At 48.4% G+C, this 20,110-nt stretch overlaps 1 protein-coding gene across 1 annotated transcript in view; it reads right to left on the bottom strand.

Moving 5' to 3' along the window:
* The window catches only part of NRK (Nik related kinase), a gene marked incomplete at its 3' end in the record, with an annotated part of 106,861 nt that overhangs the window by 62,057 nt on the left and 24,694 nt on the right, over nt 1-20,110 (bottom strand). Inside the window, exons 3-5 of the mRNA XM_082004220.1 lie at nt 8,573-8,629; nt 1,039-1,164; nt 203-313 (exon numbers count right to left, since the gene is read on the bottom strand). Of these exons, the coding sequence (XP_081860346.1) occupies nt 203-313; nt 1,039-1,164; nt 8,573-8,629 (294 nt within the window). The remainder of the gene's footprint in view (nt 1-202; nt 314-1,038; nt 1,165-8,572; nt 8,630-20,110) is intronic.

The following is a 20,110-nucleotide window of genomic DNA, read 5'->3' as shown; positions in this document are numbered from 1 at the left end:
TTAACTACGATAATATGGGATGTCAAGCAGCCATCAATGCTGGCTCTTTGGGCTCTTCTGAGCTCTAGGACCGCAGTCCATGAGCCCCACGGATCAAAACTTTTAAACAGTAACGCTCATTAGTGACCGATGTTAGCCACCAAAGGCTTAGAAAGGCCTTTTTGCTGCAAATGTGCAACAGAGCTCTGTTGGCATGACTCACCCTGAGAACCTCTCTGCAGATGTACGCAATCCAGTCTTCCTTGAAACAGTTCCCTTTTGTCTTCTTTACCAGGTCAGTGACGGAGCCCGCACCACAGTACTCCATCACCAACTGCAGGAAGACAAACGCCATACACCTTTACCACAGCCCTGACAGGCGCCAGCAGAGACACCATGTGCAAACACCCGCTCCACCACAATCAAGGTGTGGCAAACTACACGCAACCTTCCCGGATACCAAGCAACATAAAATCTCATTTCCTGAATGACACACACCACTGAATAAATAAAAAACCTCAGTAGCTCGCCCCCTCCTACTGCAGGTTATGGGTATTTTTTTTCTTTTTTACGAAAACTACAAAATCAGAAAACCAAGAGATAATAGCACTAAAAACTTAAAAAATGTTGCAGCCAGAAAAATTGGAGGGTTCATTTTTCTTCTTTGCTTTATTGCCAATTCCTCTGTTCCATTTTTTATTTTCCATCTGAAAAAAAGGAGATGAAAGCAACAAGAAAAAGGAGAGGAAGGGAAGAGGACAAGCCCTCTTTCACTTTTGTTAGGAAAAAAAAAAATTACAGAAACATTTAATTTGGGGGAAAAAAAAAGCTTGAACAACAAATCAGAATGACCGCACAAGTATCATAACGTACTTTATGCCCATCCTCAAAGGAAATCACAGGGGATAGAAGACATCTAGGGAGGAGCAATTTTTCTCTTTTACATGTTATTCTTCAGAAGAATGACTTCAGCGAGAGAGAGAGTCCAAGCCAAGCACACTGGAGCTCTAAAGAAAGGAGCTGTAAATCCGATGAACAGAAATGACACTAAACACTTACCCAGAGCTGATCATCTTGGCCTGCAGGACTTTTCTTTACAAATGCGCCATAATATGTAGCAATGTTCCGGTGATGGGAGTACTTTTTTAGCATATTTATCTCCAGCTTGATTTCCTCCTCTTCGTTCTGTAGCAAAAGAGAGCAGAAGGCTCCTTAGGTGTCTGCAGATCACTGAGCTCCAGGGGTGCCCAGAGCTGCAGGGCAACCTCTGTCTTTGGAGGCTTTCAACACCCAGCTGGAACCAGCCCTAGGCAACCTGGCTTGATCCCATGGCTGACCCTGCTTTGAGCAGGAGGCTGGATCAGAGACCTCCTCTGTGATTATCCCGAGACCGCAACCAACAACCGAATCACCCTGATCCATCAGCCTAAAACAATGAATTTCTAGGGGTTGACCTAAAGAATGAAAAGTGTCCCGGTTTGGGTATAACAATCGCATATTGACTCCTCAGGGGGCTTAGATATGACCTATTACTGCCCCATTTGCGGTTCCTATATGCAGTAATATAGTCTTGGAGAAATTAACCAGATTCAAACAAAAATAAAAATATTCCTAACACTCCATTACTTAAATACTTGGAAAAGCACTTAGTGCACACATCAGCCAATTTGTCTTCCCAGGCCCGTGGAGGGTCTTGCTGGGAGGAAATCAAAGCCAAGAAGGAGGCAACTCGCCACAAATCAAACTCCAGAGCCAGCGCAGGGTTAGGACCTGCTCCTTCCGTACAGCTGTGAGGCTACGCTACCTGGACCACGGGGGTTTCTCCCCCTCCTAACGTCATGCCATCAGTTAGGGCTCTGGCGTGCTGGGGGCCAGCCCACTCCTAGACACCTCCTTCCCGGCACCAGCTAGCACTGTTTTCCCACCGTCCTCCTTTCAGTCTCTTCAGGGCAGACGTTCTGCCCAGTACGGCACCGTGCACAATATGACAACTAATGGAAAGACAAGCTTTAATAACTACATTAGAAGGAAATGCCCTTTTTCAGAGAGAACTGCCTGATCTGAAGAGGTCCTCTCAGAGCTAGCCTGTTTGCTATGTTGCCACCAAGAAAAACGGTGCACAATACCTTGTGAAACGCAGGTAGATTTTGCTGTCTAGTTTGCTTTAATAGGAAATGAGCGGTGCTGCAAGGTATCCTTGTAGGGGTTAAAAGGAATATGACAAAGTTGAAAATTAATTTGCCTTTCTCCAAAACATCCCAGTCAGCACTTACTAGCTGAAGGAAAAAAAAAAAAAAAAAAAAAAAAAGAAGCAGCAAGAACAGCTCAGCCCCACAGGACATTTTTCTGCACTTTTCCACGATTTTCCAATAGCTTTGCCATCGAAGCATTCCTTTAACCATCACAACAGACTGCTTACAAAACCAGCTGTGTTGTCCTTTCTACCTGTAGCAAAACATTAAAGCCCAACAGGCTGAAGCCAAATTCCCTCAAGCATATGCATATGATGCGTCTTATTAAACCCACCCACACAAAAAATCATTCCAAACAGAACAGAAGGGACCAATAAGTTTTCCCCAGTAACACCAATCTACAGGCAACACGTTTACCAGACCAAAGCCTAATTGTCTTAAGCTTTAGGAAATGGGAAATGTAAAGTAACTCCACTTGAAGCAAAATGAGCTATTTCAGGTTTCACAACAGCCCCTTCATTGAACACAGGCTCTCAAGCTGCACACGTTACACACACTAGACATTTCATTTATCTTTTGTTTGCAATTTGGGAGAAAGGAGGACCCTTAGCCCTCGGCTTGATTCAGCCCTGGATGTTGTAGGACTTCATTAGCGAGGGCGAGGAGGAGCCCGGTGCAGCACCTGGAGCCTCCAAGAGGAACCCGAGCTGACGCCCAGACAGCACGTGGGAAATCCTCCCCGGGGAAGGTCCCGCTTCCCCCCGCGCGTGGCCAGGGCATGATCAAAGGGAGCTGAAAGCTCGTGCTGGTGCTTTTCGGGAGGGGCAACGAGACTCTGCTGCCTTTGAGGCTCTGGATGGTGTGCGTGAAAGGGTAGAAACAGGCAGGTGAGGAGAAGGAGGCAGAGAATAAGGACAAGGGAACCGCCATCCTGTACCTGACCACAAGGGTCCTGTCACTGATACAAGTTTCTGGTATCGGATCTTTAGGGAAGAAAGGCAGAAAGCAGGACAAACAGGGAGGACTCCCTTCCTCCCTGTGCCGTCCCTCCCGCATCATGCCCGCTCCTTCTGCTAGGGCAACCAAACATGTGGAGAGGCAATATTAACTTTTGGTAAAGGCCTTCCCCAAATCACTTAAGATCTCGTCAGATCTTAAGGTTTTGGGGTTTTTAAACTCCGCCCATCTACATGAACTTTGCACTGGTGGAGCCTGACACTGGTGGAGCTTCCCCGCTACGGCCTCGGCACCAGCCTGCCGCCTTCACGAAGTTCCCCTTGGGGAGCTGGCAGGTCTCAAGCACTTCCTCAGAGCTGTTGCCTCTTTTTCAGCTCTTTTTTCCTTTGCCCAATTAATTTGCTGGATGTTGGAACTGTGCTGGCACAGCTCTTATCCGAGTACTTTCTCTTTCTCTGCAATCTCACCTCCATGTTTTTAGAAGACAGATAAGCATGTGCCTGTTTGTGAACACAGCTGGAACACCAGGTAGGCTCTTCCACATGCATGGCGAAGAGCAGCTGCACATGTGTAATGCTCCTTTCCCATTACCAGCAAGACGATCCAATTCCTGCTCTTCCTCGTGTCCTTACCTATTTGCCCAGAAGGCTGGAACCCGCTTCCTTCCTGCGCCCGCCTCTTCTGCCCTGGCCCATCCTTGCCCGTAGACGCAGTTACCTGTGCTCGTGCACTGCTGTACGCTGCTCGGGCATGGGATGACGCCTTGGGAAGACACCGCTTAGACCAGACAGCGGGCTTCCCACTGAGCCCCACCACGGCCGGGCAGAAGCCCCCTGAGCCACACTCTTGCATCTTCCAAAGACAGAGACGTGACTTCAAATATCCGTCTGTCTGTAAGGCAAAGGGCTGTACCGGACAGGAGGTGGGCATTTCACAGAGAAGCAGCAGTCTGTCTTCCCAGTACCGGGGTGAGTTTTGGAAAAAGTACTCTATTTCAACATGGAGAAACCAAGGCAGACGGGTAAATGTGAGCGATTCTATCCCACAGGCCACGTCTGAGGCCCAGGCAGGAACTGAATGCGGACTTGCCCAGTCCCAGTGCTACACGCATCCTTCAAGAAGGGTGACTGGGGACAAAAGCACCCTCAACATTTCAGCACATGCACATGCTCAGGGTTTCCACTTTCCACCACCCCTCTGTCAGTGTTACCATCAGCCACATCTCCCAGGGGTCTAGAAACCGGCTCACAAATCATCCTGCTCACAATGTGCAGGTGCAAAAAGCTGTTTGCTTTCACAAGCCGGCGCGTTTCTCGGCACAGATGGCTGCATGCACAAAGATGACAGGTTCATGATCAAAGGCTATTTTTGAAGATGTGGGCCTATCTGCAATGACATTAGGAAGCAAAGAACTAGAAAGCACACGCCTCCGACCTCAGGTGGAAACAAGACCATCAGCTGATAAATGACTCCACCATGAGATCCCTTAGTACGGGGGCAGTTCTAATGACAAGTTTCTTGTTCAAGTGTTATTTTGCTATGTGAAAAGACTGAAAGCAAGGACAGACAGAGAACGACCTGCTGCAGAAGAGCTCTTTGATCACCTGCACCAACAGCTGAAGACAAAAGCAGTGAGAATCCAACCTCTTTGCAAGCGCTCTGCTTGCTCGGCACCATCAGGCGCCAGGAAGCGGAGCCCGCGCGGAGGGGCCCAGCGAGCGAACGTTGCCAGCAGCTCCCCTTCAACCATTTCAAAGGGCTCCCGCCGTAACACGACACGGCGGCACTTCCCGACAGACGTCCAGAGGATCCCGCCGTGACCACAGCACCCTGCTGCTGCTCTTCAGCCCGCGGCCCGGGGCTGCAGCTCATGACAGCAAAGGGCAGATCTGTGCAGCTCGTGGTGTGCCCCAGGTCTTAGAGCCGAACAATCGCAGCTGGAGCCGGTCAGGGAATTTCCAATGAAATGATTTGTTGCCAAAAAAAAAAAAGTAGACTTGGTGAAAGAGAACCTTTTGGCAGAAATGTGCTGGTTATGCTGGACGTGAGCCAGCAACGTGCGCTCGCAGCCCAGAAGGCCAGCCACCTCCTGGGCTGCACCCAAAGCAGCGTGGCCAGCGGGGCGAGGGAGGGGATTCTGCCCCTCTCTTCCGCTCTGGCGAGACCCCACCTGGAGCGCCGCGTCCGGCTCTGCAGCACAGATCGCAAGGCCAGTCCGGGCATTCAGCTCTCCTCCACTTTTTTTTGGAGACGGGTGAAGGGAGAAAGACTGCAATTGTCTCGATTTCATTTTTTTTTAATCTTCCTGTTTTCTACCCCATGAAATTTTCACTCCCTAAGACAACTGTTTCCTGTGCAGCGCTAATCAGATCATATAACCACCCAAAGATGAGAACGGCCACAGGGGCTAGGAACATCCTGTCTGTCTCAGGCAGGTTTACTATGACAGCTTCCATTTCTCACAAGCCAAAATCCACATGAGATGTTGGTCTCAGGTGCAATTTATAGGCAGGACATCAGAGACGAGGATTTCAATATTTTAAAGACTTTATTTCATGCCTCAAGCTAGCTTTTCAAGACCAAAGGATCAGAAAATAACTTAAACCTGAGCAGGCTAACAAAGCAAGAGAATTACTGAATCCTTGACAGGCTCCGAATTGATGACACTGAAATTCTGGAGATTGAGAGGATTTCCGTGTTACAGTTAGGACCCAGTACTGCTGTGGGAGGCTTCAGTAACCAAATGCTATGAAGCAAAGAAAAGCTACTGCTATTTTGCAGGAGAACTGAGCTTCAGAGATGCCCTGGACACGTACAGCGTCAGCCTCAGCTGCACCCAAGCTCCCACCCACTGCAGCTGCAGGGCAGGAATGCCTCGGCTCCAACCCCCATCTGCTCGGCGCCACGAGAGACCAGCAGCACAGTCCCTGGCCAGACGGATTGGCCCAGGAGGCCAGCAGTAACCCCGTTTCTTGCAGCCACGTGCCTCACCCCGAGCGCTCTGTGAGTTTGCGCTGAGGTGTCTGAAGCGTTCGGGACCGCAGCCGCCAGACCCACCCTGCCGCTGCGCACAGCCGTCCACGGCCCGCTGCACCGAAAGCCACCGGGGTTTACCGTAACGCACCGAGCTGCGAGATGCGGTGGCTGAGGAGAGGACAAGCCTAGGGCAGAGCAGACGGCTGGAGGAGGAACCAGCAGCAACCACCTGAATCACTCCCGTACTGGTCCCCCGACACCTCACGGCAGCGGCGGCACTGCGGCAGCGGCAGCACCGCCGCGGGCCTGGAGGAAACCAGTGATAAAGCGGAGGTCTGCATCCAGGTCTGTTGGTCTGTGCCCCAGCACCAGGGACACAGCCAGCCCTGCGTTAAGAAAGTGGAAACAACAACAGAAAGCCTTGCACTTGCCCTGCACCAAGGTCAGAAAGCAGAAATGCTCAAGTAGGGCTGACCTTGTTCAGGGTTTAGTGGGGGAAGAGCCCCAGGGAAACCCCCTCCAAGCTGGCTGCACCAACACGCTCATCGCCCAACTCTCAAACCGTCGCAACTGCTTTCGCATTAAGTGACTCAACATGAAAACAGCATGATCTGTTATCATCGCCCTTCAAGCAATGGGACAGGTTCCCCAGTATGATGCTGGCTCTCCAGCCTGCAAGGAAGCAGCAAATCAGACCTAAACCAGATGGTTTTTGTTCCCAGAATCATGCAAGTTAGCAACGTGAATTCCTGAAGCTGGACCACAAGGTTGTCCTCCATTTGAATTTTGTTTCCAAGCAAGCAGGCATTACTGGGTGCTACAGTTTGTTGCCTACATACAAAGGAGACCATGTTATGTATAGCAAAGGGAAGGAAATCTTTCCAAGGTTCCCTTCCTGCAGTTTTTGCTTCAATTGTTTCATCCAGGAAGGGACTGTCACTGGTGTTAACATGACGGCCCACAAGTGACATCTTTGGCCAGCTCTCATGCACTGTTGACCAACCCAACAAAGCATGAAAGCTCTGAATCCATTCTGAGTCCCAGCCAGGATCTCTCCTGTGAGCTCCTCTGTCAAAGCATGGAGGTGCTCTGATCTCAGGAATCTGTCTGCGACCCAAACCCCACCCCCTCTCCCTCCCAAAATCCAGCAGCCTCGTGTTTGCTGACTACCGTTTTTTAAAGCCAAAGCACCTGATGATATATAAGTACCTATACAGCTAAGAGAAAAAGTCTCACCAGTGTAATGTAGCACTCACTTAAAAAAGTGCACCCTCCTCTGTGCCGAGAGAAGAGCAAAACTGACAATTCTACTATGCACGTGTGTTTTACAAGGCAGCAGCCATAGCCAAACCAGCCCTTCAATGTGCTTTGTAAAAGCATTACAGTAGCATCTAAGTTCAAAAAACCAATGTGAAATTCAGACCACTGGCTGCTCAGGCCTAGATTCCTGCATCAGCACCAGACAGAACTGCTCTGGACCTGATCTACGTGACAAGGCCCACACAGACACCAACTTGTTCTGCCGTCTTCCAAGACAATAAAAAGACATATGAAAATGTAGGCAAGGCTTGCTTGTGCTTGCCCAAAACACCACGTGTAGGCGTGCCACTGGCAGATTTGGCCCAGAGGACTTGGCCCTGATTTTTATTTCAGGCAATAACCCTTCCACAATATCCCAAGAGGACTCTAACTTTTCCTTGGAGTTTTGTCCTCCGTACCTATACTGCCCGAGTCGCAGAATGGGGAGCTGGTCTTCAGTGAGACCAGGTGCCTCCTAGCAAAGCATGAACTCCCAGTGAACTCCAGAACTTCCAAAGGAGGCAGGGAGTCCCCCCAACCCTTCTGGGGCTCAAGGGGATGAGCTGCTTCGCTTGGCTGCGCTCCTAAAAGGAGGAAAAAAGAACCAACACTTAGCAGTGCTCCTGATGCCCCGTCCCAGCACCGACACCACTTGATAAATGCGAGCAGGGACGGTGCCAATTAAAATGTCTCCTTCTCTCATCTGTCAAATAACAATAAAAAAATGCCACATTTGCGCTTCTGACGCGCCCCTGCTTGCCAGCTGTCAGGGCAGCTACTCTGAGGAATGGCTGGCACGCGAGGGGAGAGGACGTGATGAGACACAGCAGGGGCAGCACACAGCTACAGGAAGTGTTCTACTTGCTATCTCTGGAAACAGATAATCAACTAGAAATAAGCAGGAAGAGGGTTCTCCTCTGTGTCATTATAGGCCAGCAACACACACAGCAGCGCATTCCCTTACTGCTTTGTCACCGCTGGTCAGGTACAATTGTAAAATCTGGCCGAGTAACACCTCACAGTACTTTATAAAACACAAACCACTGCTCAGCAACCATAATGTATACCACTGGATCATCTCACATAGGCCATCCACATTCTCGTAATGCGATTATTTATTTTTCCTTGCACCGTGATAACACCTTTTTTATTTTTGGCTTTGTACTCACCTCAGTAACATTCATCACTTTGATCGCTGCCAGCTGCCCGGTCTTAACATGGCGACCCTGTTCAAATAACAAAATACCGTAAGTAAAACATGTGTGCAAACTGCATATACGCTACCAAATTCGGCATATAACAACTGGGCTTGAGTACTTGCTTTCAATCACATATCAGTAACTTTGCAGGGATACAAAACTACCAAGGTGAAGTTTGGTGACGTGTTATCATACCCGTACCCCCTCCATGCTCGAGTTGCCTTTGCAGGGTTGAATTTCCCCCTTTAGCACAAAGCAAGCAGCAATGCCGGGAGACCGCTGCTGGCGTGAGCCTCTGGGTCTCCGTCCCACTCCTGGCGCAGGAGTTGCCACCCCTCGAGCCTCCTCTTCCAGGCAGCCTCAGTGCAGACCCGGGGTGACCTAACCAGAAGAACCTTCTTGTCCTGCAGTCCAGGGCTGACGCACGCTGGGGAAACAAGGTGCTGGGCAGCTGGCACTGTCCCCACCTCCCCACCCCACGTGTGCTGGTGCACTCGGGGTGAGGGGAAAACTCCAGGTTTCACTACGTCAGTCTGGCAACCTGTACGCAGCTGCCAAGAAACTAAAGCTGTATGTACTGTCTTCTCTTTTTTTTTTCTTTTTTTTTTAATTAAAAAAAAATAAAAGAATAATAAATAAATAAACAAAAAAGAAAAACATTTACTATGCAATATTTAGTTTTTAAAATTCTTACTGCAGCCGAGTTAACTGTATCTCAGCTACCTCCCAAAAAGCATGCAGAGGCTTTATATTTAAAAATGTCATCTTCCATGGTGGTACAGAGGAACTCTCCCAGGGCTTTTGTGCCTACGTACGTACACACACTTCACTACTGAAATGCCCACGTCCCACGATCATTATTAAGGAACAGATAACTGGTAATTTGAGACTAGGTAAGCAGCTCATTTTTGAAAACAAAGCAAGGAAAAGGGAGGTAATAGGGAACAAAGCTATTAAAAGAGCAAACTTAATAATGAGACTGACAAAATGTGGTTCGCGACGATGTGTATGAAACGCAGCCAAGAATCTTGCTATAAATCGCACAGTTCCTTGGCTTGGCTAGATCAAGGTGCTCAACAGATGCCGTAGATGCAGTCTTTTGCCATGATAACCAACACTAACCTCATACTGGAGGACAGTATCAAAAGATTTGTATGAACAATGGATTGGCTACACATCCTAACTTCTCACTTCCATCAAGTGTTCTGAAATGGGTTTGAAGCTTTGAGAGTGCAATTTTCTTCCTGAAATAGTAGTGCCTGCAAAGCTGTATATCGAAATAACTAACTGACATCAGTTAAGCAAGCCACAGGAAATCAGGAAATCAAATACAAAATGTTGCAGTTTGCAGACAAAATGATTTGCAGGTGCAATTTACACCTGCAAAATTAAATGCTGGGTTGATGTCATTTTAAAACCTAGGTCATATCTGCACAAAATTGCATGCGTGTGTTATTTCTAAGACTAAGCAATTTTGCATCAAAGAAAAATGATTCCTCCTTCTCAGGCGATATATCACAGTCATGTTTTCTTTTACAGAAAACTAAATCCTGCTGAGTTTTTGTGTATTTGTAAGTGTCGTCTTTCCGTGGAAGCACCCCTGGGATTGCAAAGCTTTTTCTCATAAACCAGAATGATAGGATTTATATATTATCACAGACCTCAGGAGGAAGAAAATGGGGACACACCCTCACTGGGCCCATGACACACACACCACCACGGCCAAGTGCAGATGGGCCGTGACGAGTGCTAGCCTGACAGATGCTGGTGTTTGGTCAGCATCCGTCCCAGCTGACGTCAAACCCAGTTAGCGAGCTTCCTCTGCGCAGCCACGGCTCCTTTGTTGGAGGTCATTGTTTGCAAATGTTTCCAGGCATTGAATGTCTTGGCAATATAGCGAGAGGGCCTTCCACAAAACACAGTCATGCTAGACATGCTGGCACCCTGACTTAACTCCAGAGTTTGTCTGGAGTCAAGCATGCTGGTAATTCCACGTCTCCAGTCATCACACATAGTAGGTGACCAACCCATCCCAAGGATGAGCCTCTCCTGGGCTGCTGTACATTCTGCAAGGGATGATGTCAAGAATCAACACTGATTTTCATAACTAGTAAAGCATGGAGATGTGCTGCTTTACTGAAAAAATACATCAATCAATACTAGGCTAGCATTGCATGTGATATCGAATACTCATCAGAATAAGGAAGGGGGAAAGGCTTGGCATTCAGTTTTGATTTCAAAGCACGATATCTGGTCCAATCGTCCCTCTAACAGACGTGTTGTTTTGCAGCCACAGTTATTTCTACTGCTTGTAAACCTGCTGCTCTCGCTTCGCTTTTACCACTATAAATGAGAATACTAAATCCCCCCAAAAAGGTTTGGAAAATTAGCATTTATCAGAAAAAAAAACCCAGCAAGCCCTTTTGTTTTGTGGGTCGTGATTCACCTTTGCACCACAAACGTGTCCCCGTTAACAGAGATGCACAACTCGATCCTGCTCCCGCGTTCCTAACAGCTCCCACGTCCACAACCGGGCTGGCTGCCGGATGACAGGAGCTCAGTCTGTGCAGAGAGGATCTGGCTGCCGGATGACAGGAGCTCAGTCTGTGCAGAGAGGATCATGCCCTGTGCCTCGTCTCAATGCCCCGTCTTCCTCACGCCGTGCAAAGTTACTACTAGTCTGAATGAAATGCATCGGGTCGCATCCAACCATCCCTCTGCACAGGGTCACCTGCAATAAGTGCTCTGTGACTGGGTAAAGCAGCCTTTGCATGGGAGTCAATTCTGTTAACTACGTGCTTTCACAGCCTTATGTTCTCTTAGACCACTTTATCCTGGAACAAAACAGAGCACGGTTCAATCCGCCAGAAAATCCGAACCCTTCTCGACAGGCCGAAAGAAGGACCAGTAAAAACTCATTCCTGTTGGTTTACCCTAATTCTCAACTCACAACAACTTATTTTCAACAACTGTTATCACACCTTTTGAAAAGGGTCTTCCACGTTTCTTGGTTGCATTAAAGCTGAAGAGCCTCATCTTCCCCCACCAGCACAAGTTTGTGCAGGGTAGTGCAGAGGGCTGCAGGTTAACCTCATGAAAAGGTGTAAATATATCTACGTACTTACATCTGCCTCCCATCAATTATCTAAAAGGGATGAATTAGTTTAAAAGTGTGTATAAAAAAAAAAAGTATCTTGGAGATTGTAGCTAAATGTGTATCTACAGCTATAAATCTATATAAAAACATTTTCAGCATGAGATACTAATTTTACTGCCATCTTGGCAGATTTATTTTTGATTACAGTTGTACATTTTCCCAAAGTAAAGGGTTCATCATTATTGTAGAGCAACACATCTCAAAAGTCTCTGCACCTGCTAATGCATGCAACAAACAACGCGGCATGCACCATCATTTCTCCTTACCTCTGACATCACCCCAACATACACAAATAAGACCTTTCCTTGAAATATTGCCAAAGGAAAAGGTTCAATCAGTGGCGACAAAACAACCAGAGAACCCCAGAGACATCCTAAATTTTATTCCTTCTCCTCCCCAGAACTTCACTGCCTATCCAGTTTGGAAAAAAAGGGGCTGAAGCAAAGCCACTCAGCAGCTCAGCCAAACACCAGCAGTCCCTGTAAGCAGTCGTTGCACACTGGCACCCCACCGAACTCAGCACCACCACCCAAAAAAGCGAGCATGCTGTTGCAAGACTGCACGCTAAGAGGGCTGAGGCTTTCAGAGGACACGTGTGGAGAAGAACCATTGATGCCTGTGCAGCTTATCTGAGCGGAGAGACTCGCTCCGCATTACGCTTGCTTTAATGCACAGACGACAACTGTCAGAACAAAAATCACAGGTTTCTCTCCTTTACGTTGTTTTTTTCCAAACTGTTTCGAGTTTTCGAGCAGTAAACATCCTGAACTCGGCCCTGGGCTTCTTGTTAACGCACTGAGACTAGTGCCTAAGTAAGGAAAGGTTTCAGGGCCTGGCCCCTTATTTTTTCGTTTATCAATAAATCTCAGAGGTTAGCCAGAGTTCATGGGAACTCACACATTGCAACTTCTGCTGAAGCCACAAGGTTGAGCAAGTTTGAATTGTTTTGAGAAAGGTGGTGTTTTGATTTTTGTTTAAAGCTCCTAGGAGCAACTGGCTGTTTTAACCGTTTCCAAACCAAACAAGATCAACAGATTCACTTACTTCCAGTGATGAGACATGCAGAAGTTTGTCCTTTTTGATTTAATCCAAAACTGGAGGGAGAACAAGGGGCTTTGCCCTCCCAGTCTTCTGTGCAATTCGCCGCTGCCCATCCGGATCGTTAAAGGGAATCAGCCTGTTGTGATTCAGGGTCCCCGTTGCACGTTTCCTCAGACACCGGGCAGAGGGCAGGAATGGTCTGTGGACGTTTCCCTAGTAAAAGGTTTCACCTTTCACCCAAATGCTCTGTTTGAGAGCAGGTTTCAACTCTGGAGAATGAAGCCAAAACATCCAACAGCCATCTGCAAGTCACTCATATCCCTACCCAAGAATATAGCACTAAATGCTATCAAGCTCATACAGAGCTTCAACACGAACAATTCTGAAGCTCAACGACTTTCTAAAATTGAAGTTCCTGCCTACATTTTGATGAGCTATCCACGCTGGAAGAAATTCTCCCATTAGCTTTGAGTCCAGCTAAATTCTGTGTCTCCTCCAGAAAATATTTCCGCATAAAGTCTGCTGCAGTTGCCAGTTAGTCACTACAGTAACATTGAGCAAACCTGGAGCCAGCGTACACATTTTTCAAATCCGCATATTGCTCGCTGCAGCCACATTTGTGGAGGATGTGCTTTATGCCAAAGATCTGGTTCTGATGAGCTCCAACCATGCCTTCTCTCTGCAGGGAGACAGACATGGAATAGAACAGATCGCTCGGTGTTATTTCTATTGAATGTGTATTTACCTTTTTAGCTCGATTAGATAAAGGAACTGCTTATCTATGCCCTCTACTGAGGGTCAAGACACATATTTGTCTATTTACATCAAACAAGAGTATCAGCCTTAGCAGTACTCAAGAGTACAGCCTTATCAGGTGACAAAGCAGCTTTACATGAATTAAGTGTATTTACAAAACGATGCATTCAGTCAGGTACAACACCCTTCCCTGTTAGACACAAACAAAAATTTTGGGCAGTCCCTGGCTTGGGCCACGGTGACAACCAGAAACCCAAGGCCCCAGCGACACACACCCAAGACCGTGAGGCTGCGGGTGGCAGGCGGAGGGGCCGGTCTGAGCTCCCCCCCAGGCCCTGCGCAGCCCTCTGCAGCTCCCACCAGCTTCTTGTCCCACTTGCGACCCGACGGACTCGAAGTGGACAACAGCGAGTCTGGACGACACAACCCAGCGGTCCTGTTACCGCGCTGCATGCCACACTAAGGCAGCCCACGGAGTCCCGTCACACGCTTCCTTTTTGGCAACAGGCGCTCATTAAGGTCCACGTGTTTCTGGGTCTGTTTGATGTAGCTGTCCCCGTTTAACCGCAGCGGGAAAAAGCACACGTGAAGGGCAGGGACTGGGACTGCCCACCGCAGGATAGCGGCATGAAGTTGGTGGTTTTAACTGTGCAGAAGTCCCTGCCTGTGTCCACGTCCTGTCTGCAACCAGAAGCACAACCTCGCTTTTCTCTCCCTTGAAAAGCAGCGTTTTCAGCGAGGCTGTGGGGTGCCTATGTGCAGGGATACCCCCCGGATGCCGGGAGCCTTGGACGCCAGCCAATTTGCACCTTTGCACCCGTGCAGAGGGCAATTTCACATCAAACACGCTGTGCCATCAGGCAGGCGCCTGCGCGGCGCGTCGACGCTGCGCATGGACGCAAAGAGCTTACGACATCTGCGCGAGGCCGCGGGACTCCCGCGCGACCCTTGGCAGCACCGCCTGCCCGCGTAATCCAGAAAGCTGGCAGGTACCAAACACTCAACTTTTGGGACCTTCTCTGGATATTAAAGGTTTGTATTTGAAAGCGAGATCCGGCCATTGGAGGCGGTGGACTTTCGAGGCCAGAGGACTTTCTCACCCAGAAGCATTTATTACGGGATAACCGATGCAGGCTGCGGCCAGCCGCCCTGCGGGAGCGAGGCAAAGGCACAGCTGTTTCGCTGCAAGCGCTTACTGAAAGCAAACTTAGCGAGAAGGTTTCCTGTTCAAAACCCACTTATGAACTTTGACATTTGAGCCCACCTCGGGTAAATTTGTGTGGCCCTGCGGTTGCTGGTGGACTGCCAGCTCAGCCTGCTGCGCCCTGGAGGATGGGACCCCACCCTTTTGCCCCTCTCCTCTCCTCTCCACCCTTTCCATCCTGCTAACACGAGGAAAGCCTTTAAGAGATTATGCATCAAACGAACAATGCTCTGCAGAGGGATCCAGGAAACCCTGTGTCCTATCCCGCATGACCTTAAAGTCATGATCCTTCTGTTTCCCTTTCCACCTACACAGGGCTTTTCTGCTCAGACCCAGTTCTCTAGAAGAGATGAGCGACATTCCTGGCACCAGCCCCACAGCCAGCCTGGGAACAGCAGCTTTGCCAGCTCACGCCGCAGGCAGGCAAGGGCAGCTGCCCCTGCAGCTGCAGCCACTGGGCAAGCGGGGCAGGGACCCCGAGAACATAAAACCTGCGGATACGCTGCTCTTGCGCTGCGCTTCAGACACAGCCGCTGTGCTACAGCTCACAACAGACACCCTGCTGTCCCTGGGGGGCTTGGCTAATGTAAATGAGTGGACAGGGTTTGCACATGGGGTTGAGAAGCCTCACCCAACAAGACAGTTTAGAGGAGAGCTCTGTCAGGAAGACCAGTCTGTAAACCCTCGTCTCAGCAACTGGCACCACGTGAGACTGCAGTTGTGGTTGGAGCTCTTCAGCCAGAAACACAGCAGTAATGCAAAACTTGAAATGGGACAGGAATAAATTGCAAGGAAGAAGTTATTAGGTGTTTGGAAGCTTATAGCTTGTTTTTCTGAGTTAATGGTCTGAGGCAGAGCTCAGGGTCAGTCATGCACTGAATACTAGCCCTGGATTTCAGAAATTATTCATTTCATTGTAAACTATAACATGCAATCCACATCAATTCTGATCATTTTAAAAAAAATACCCACCCCCATCCCCCCCGCCCCCAAACCACAACCCCCCCAACCTACCACAACATACCTCAGCCTTGGGCAGATAATTACCAGTTTCAGACAGTTTTTGTTTTTAAACCCCCCCTGAAGAATTCAGGACACCAGCCAGGTGGGAATGCAGCTATAATTTTGATTACAGCTTCATCCTTTTCATCATGTAACTCAGGCTGCAGGGAACTTACTTTGATTGACATTATAAAGTTTTGGTGGCACTTCTGTCACAACGTCTCTGGATGTCTGCTCTGTTTTGGGTCTGCAAATCAAAGAACTGTATTCCCCTAGAGCATTTCTCCTCCTCTTTGCGATACTGGGAGATGCTGAGATTTGGAAGCCTGGACCTTGTTCCAGGTCTTCCCTAGGGCAGCCCGCAGCTCCATCGCCCTGCCAGAGCACATGCTGCTCTCCTTGTAAGCCACTGCTTTCATGCCAGCTGCGCAGGATGCGGGACTTCTGTGAAACCACAACCCAGCTGCATTGCCTACATGCTGACAATGAGGATGCAGCACCTTGGCCCTTTCACCCCCACATCTGGCACCCAAGTTCCAGACAGTCCTAGGTCTCACCCAAGAACACTTGGCCAGCAGAGCCAAATGTTGCATTTCCCCTTCCCTATCCTCCATAAACACCCTCTTTCAGCAGCAACCGGATGGCTTCCTGCACCATTAACTCCGTGCTATCGAGAGGAAGAGCACTCGGCAGGCTGCAGCATCCCAACGAGCTCCTGAGATTATCGTTTCAGCAACGTACGGGCCCTCCGCTGCCCGCAGGCTGGCCACCACCGGACACGGCCAGCCAGTCCCTCGGGTTGTAGCGAGGCTGCTTGATTGACTTCGGCTTACCGGTGCCTTCGGAACTGACCCTAGACGCCTTCCTACCGGGGAAGGCAAAGCACGTCACCTAAACGCTACAAAATGTGGTCATCCTTGTCCATAGCCTGTCAGTGGTGAACAACATAAATATTAATACACTGTAAATAATCAAGACATGCTCTTCAAGGTTTATGTGTTTGGGGTTTTTTTTTCCCTCCTATATGCTAATCCCCACTCTATGATTAGGTATGTTCCAAGAAGATTTGTAACAAATCCAAGAAGATTTGGAACAATCCCAAGATTTACCACTTTCAGTATAGACTATACTATGAAGTGGAATACCATTTAGCACGCCTCAGAACTCAGGTTGTAAAACATTAACAGTAAAATCTAACGTGTCTGCACGGAGATATATAAAGAATGAAAGTTAATTAATAACACTCAGTGCACTTTAAGACAAAGCATGTTACATTAATGAAAAAATAGTAGAGATATATACTATTTATAAAGAAATGAAAAATTATTCAAAAAAATAAAAACGTTACACTACATTCCAAATGAAAAAGGATAATTTTGTAAAGGTTAGCAAATTTATGTAGCACAAATGACTTGAATATTCAGTGAAAAACAAGTTCCTCTTCTAGCAAATATCACTGTGCGGAACAGGTCATTCTATCCCTCACATTGCTTCTCTCTCCCCGCCCTTGCCTCAGAAGTGGGTATGTATTTTCACTCACTCAAAGTGAAAATACTAGTTTTACAAAGTTTTTTTTTAAATGAAGTTTTAGACATCTCAGGGGTAAGATGTTTAAAAAAAAAAAAATCAGGAATTTCTCTCAGGGACCCTATTTGTATCACATGCTTAAACAAACAAACAAAAATATCACTGTAACTCATAACTATAGAAAACAACTAAGTTGGCAGTGGTATAGGAGGACTTCACATATACTAAAATAGCAAGAGATTAGCCAAGAGAAGAGATTAGAATGTTTAACTTCTATCAGTCACTTAAAACTCTATCCAAATCCACACTGGCTAGAAAGGGAGAACGGTTAGGGGTTATTTCAACGGTATCAGACCAAACAACCTTGATCTCTGGAGGAAAAAGACAGTTTTTGACCCCTACTGCAAGTATCTGTACCAAGCCCTTATGAACTGTAAAACCCAAAAGGCACCAGAAGCAATTTTTCTGTCCTTTTTTTTTTTTTTTTAACTCCTTTCAGTTCCTATTTCCTCCCATTGTACAAGTGGAAACACAGATTGTTTGCTTTGCCTAACATTTGTCTGTGTCTGACATCAGACCAGTGGGAAAAGAAAATGAAACAAAGGGAAAAATTCAAGTCCTTCTGCAAACACATATTTGAGTAGCTACGTTTTTGCAGTGTCAGTGTGTTCGGTTGATCAGATTACCATCCTTACGCAAAACACAAACCACTCAAGGCTACCGCTTACATGTATAAAACTGGACTCAAGACTGATCTTTGGAGATTTTGAAGCCCGCTCCCAAAGAGGTCATTCACGTTGCGATTAGCAAGATCAAGCAAAGCACTTTTGAAAATACCATGCTGGTCATGCTATGAAGAAGGAGTTTTGTCCTCTACTTACTGGAAAAGGGTGGTGCCTGCAGCAGAACACCACACGTAACGAGCCCCGCGCTCATTTGGAGGAAAGTACCTATTCCTCCAGCTTCCCCTTGTTCGGCTGACGTGCAGGCGTGATGCTTCAGACATCCTACTGCTGCTTGAACTTCCTGAACAACGTGAACGAGGCGCAAGGAAGAGCGGGAGCGTTCCTCCTGGGGCAGGTAAAAGCAGGGTAGCCCTCAGTGGGTAACAGCGGCAAGTCGAGCGCGGCGGCCCAAGAGCGCGATGTGCGGCTGGCAAAGCCGACTACACAGCGCTGGCTGGGGATACGCAGGGTTACCAAAGGCGTAACTACTCCCGGTGAAGGAGCAGACTCCCACCGAGTTTGATCTGGCCTGATCTGGAGATACTTCAGGAGGGTCCGAGGGGAAGACAAGCATTGAAGCTCCAGCTGTCTCTGTTCACAAAGTCATCCAGGTGCTTCAGAGGTGACTGCAAGGCCCCTGAATGGGAGCTGCTGCCAGCAAGGAAAGGGGGGCCGTACATTTTGGGGCCGTACGTGGGTCAAGAGAGCAACTCCGTGGTACAGTGAACGGGAGGAGAGGTCTGAAAAGCTGTGCAGCTATCCCCTTTTCCTCACACTCCATGGCTTGGGACTTAAACCCCATTTCTTCGAGCCTACATTTCAATATTTGCACAAATACCAGTTTGAATGGCCTTACCATTCATCCTGGGCTTTGCCATTTGTCACACCTCGTAACGTCCATGGAGACGCGCTGGTGGGTCTCAAGCCTCGGACAATCCCTTGTGGCTCGCTACGCCTGCCGGGGGCTTCGCGGACACAGGCGACCGACTGCTTCCAAGGGGTGTTCTGCCGTGTGGGGGATGACGCCTGGGCTGGGGGTCTGCAGGCAGCCAGCGGCCGCAGGGACGCCGGCCACCCAGCGCGGGGACGCGGGGCGTTTGCTGCGGGCAGGAGGGCTGCTACAGCCCCTGCGCAGAGCCAGTCCTGCTCAGAGCTTGGGAGCCCTTTGTGAGCGCAAACACCCGCCCCGCAGAAAGCCTCTTCGTCCAGAAAAATCAAAAGTTTAGGAAAAAAGCCTCGAGCTCTGGAAGCCTCTCACTCTGCAGATCAGGGGCCATTGAGAAGCTAAGTCTAGGGAGGGGTACAAACCCCTCCACCCCAGTGAATTTTCACTGCCTGACTCACATGCGTCCGTTTACAGAAATAAAGGGCGCCAGAGAAAAACCTACACGCAGCGTGTCTCTGCGGGATGAAGTCACAAGCAGTGAAACGTGTCCCACCGGCCCCATCCTGCTGAAAGGAAGTCGGGGCTGGTCTGCAGGAGGTCAGCTGATGGGTGGCCGGACTTTCAGGGCAGGAATCCCTCCCAGGAAGGTTTTTTGGCTCACCTTCGCTATGAAGCTCTGAAGGTCAAGCTAAGCTGCATGCAGCAATTACAAATCTCATGTTATGAAAGTCATGTTTTAACTTTGTAAGTAATGCAGCCCTCCCAGACACTTGCTAATAAAGAAAGGCTTTATAAATATAAGCTTGCGCGCATATTAAGCTCCCAGCAATTCTATCACCGAATTAAAAAAAAAAAAAAAAAAACACTATAAAAATCCTCCAGCATTCTTGTGAACAATAAGTGTAACATAGTTGAATTTTCTCTTCCACATAATGCAGAACATGGACGAGGTTCTGCATGGGTTAAAATTGTGTTGCTGGTTTTTTTTTTTAAAAAAGGCTTTAAGGCAGGCAGGGTACACAGCTCAGACTGCAAGTTCCAGCCTAGATGATGAGAGCTACAACAACCTTAAAGGTGATTTACTTTTTCATTCCAGTTCTGCTGGTGTTTTCCTCACACAGATTGCAATGCCATGCGGGTGTGCGTCTCTCTGCAGATGACTGTGTGACACGGTACACAGGGCACGGCACAGGACAGCCCAATACTAAAA

This window comes from Phaethon aethereus, assembly GCF_964289735.1.
Source record: "Phaethon aethereus genome assembly, chromosome: 10".
Classification (NCBI taxonomy): domain Eukaryota; kingdom Metazoa; phylum Chordata; class Aves; order Phaethontiformes; family Phaethontidae; genus Phaethon; species Phaethon aethereus.
Note: the sequence above shows the minus strand (reverse complement) of the source record. Positions and strands in the feature narration are given on the sequence as shown.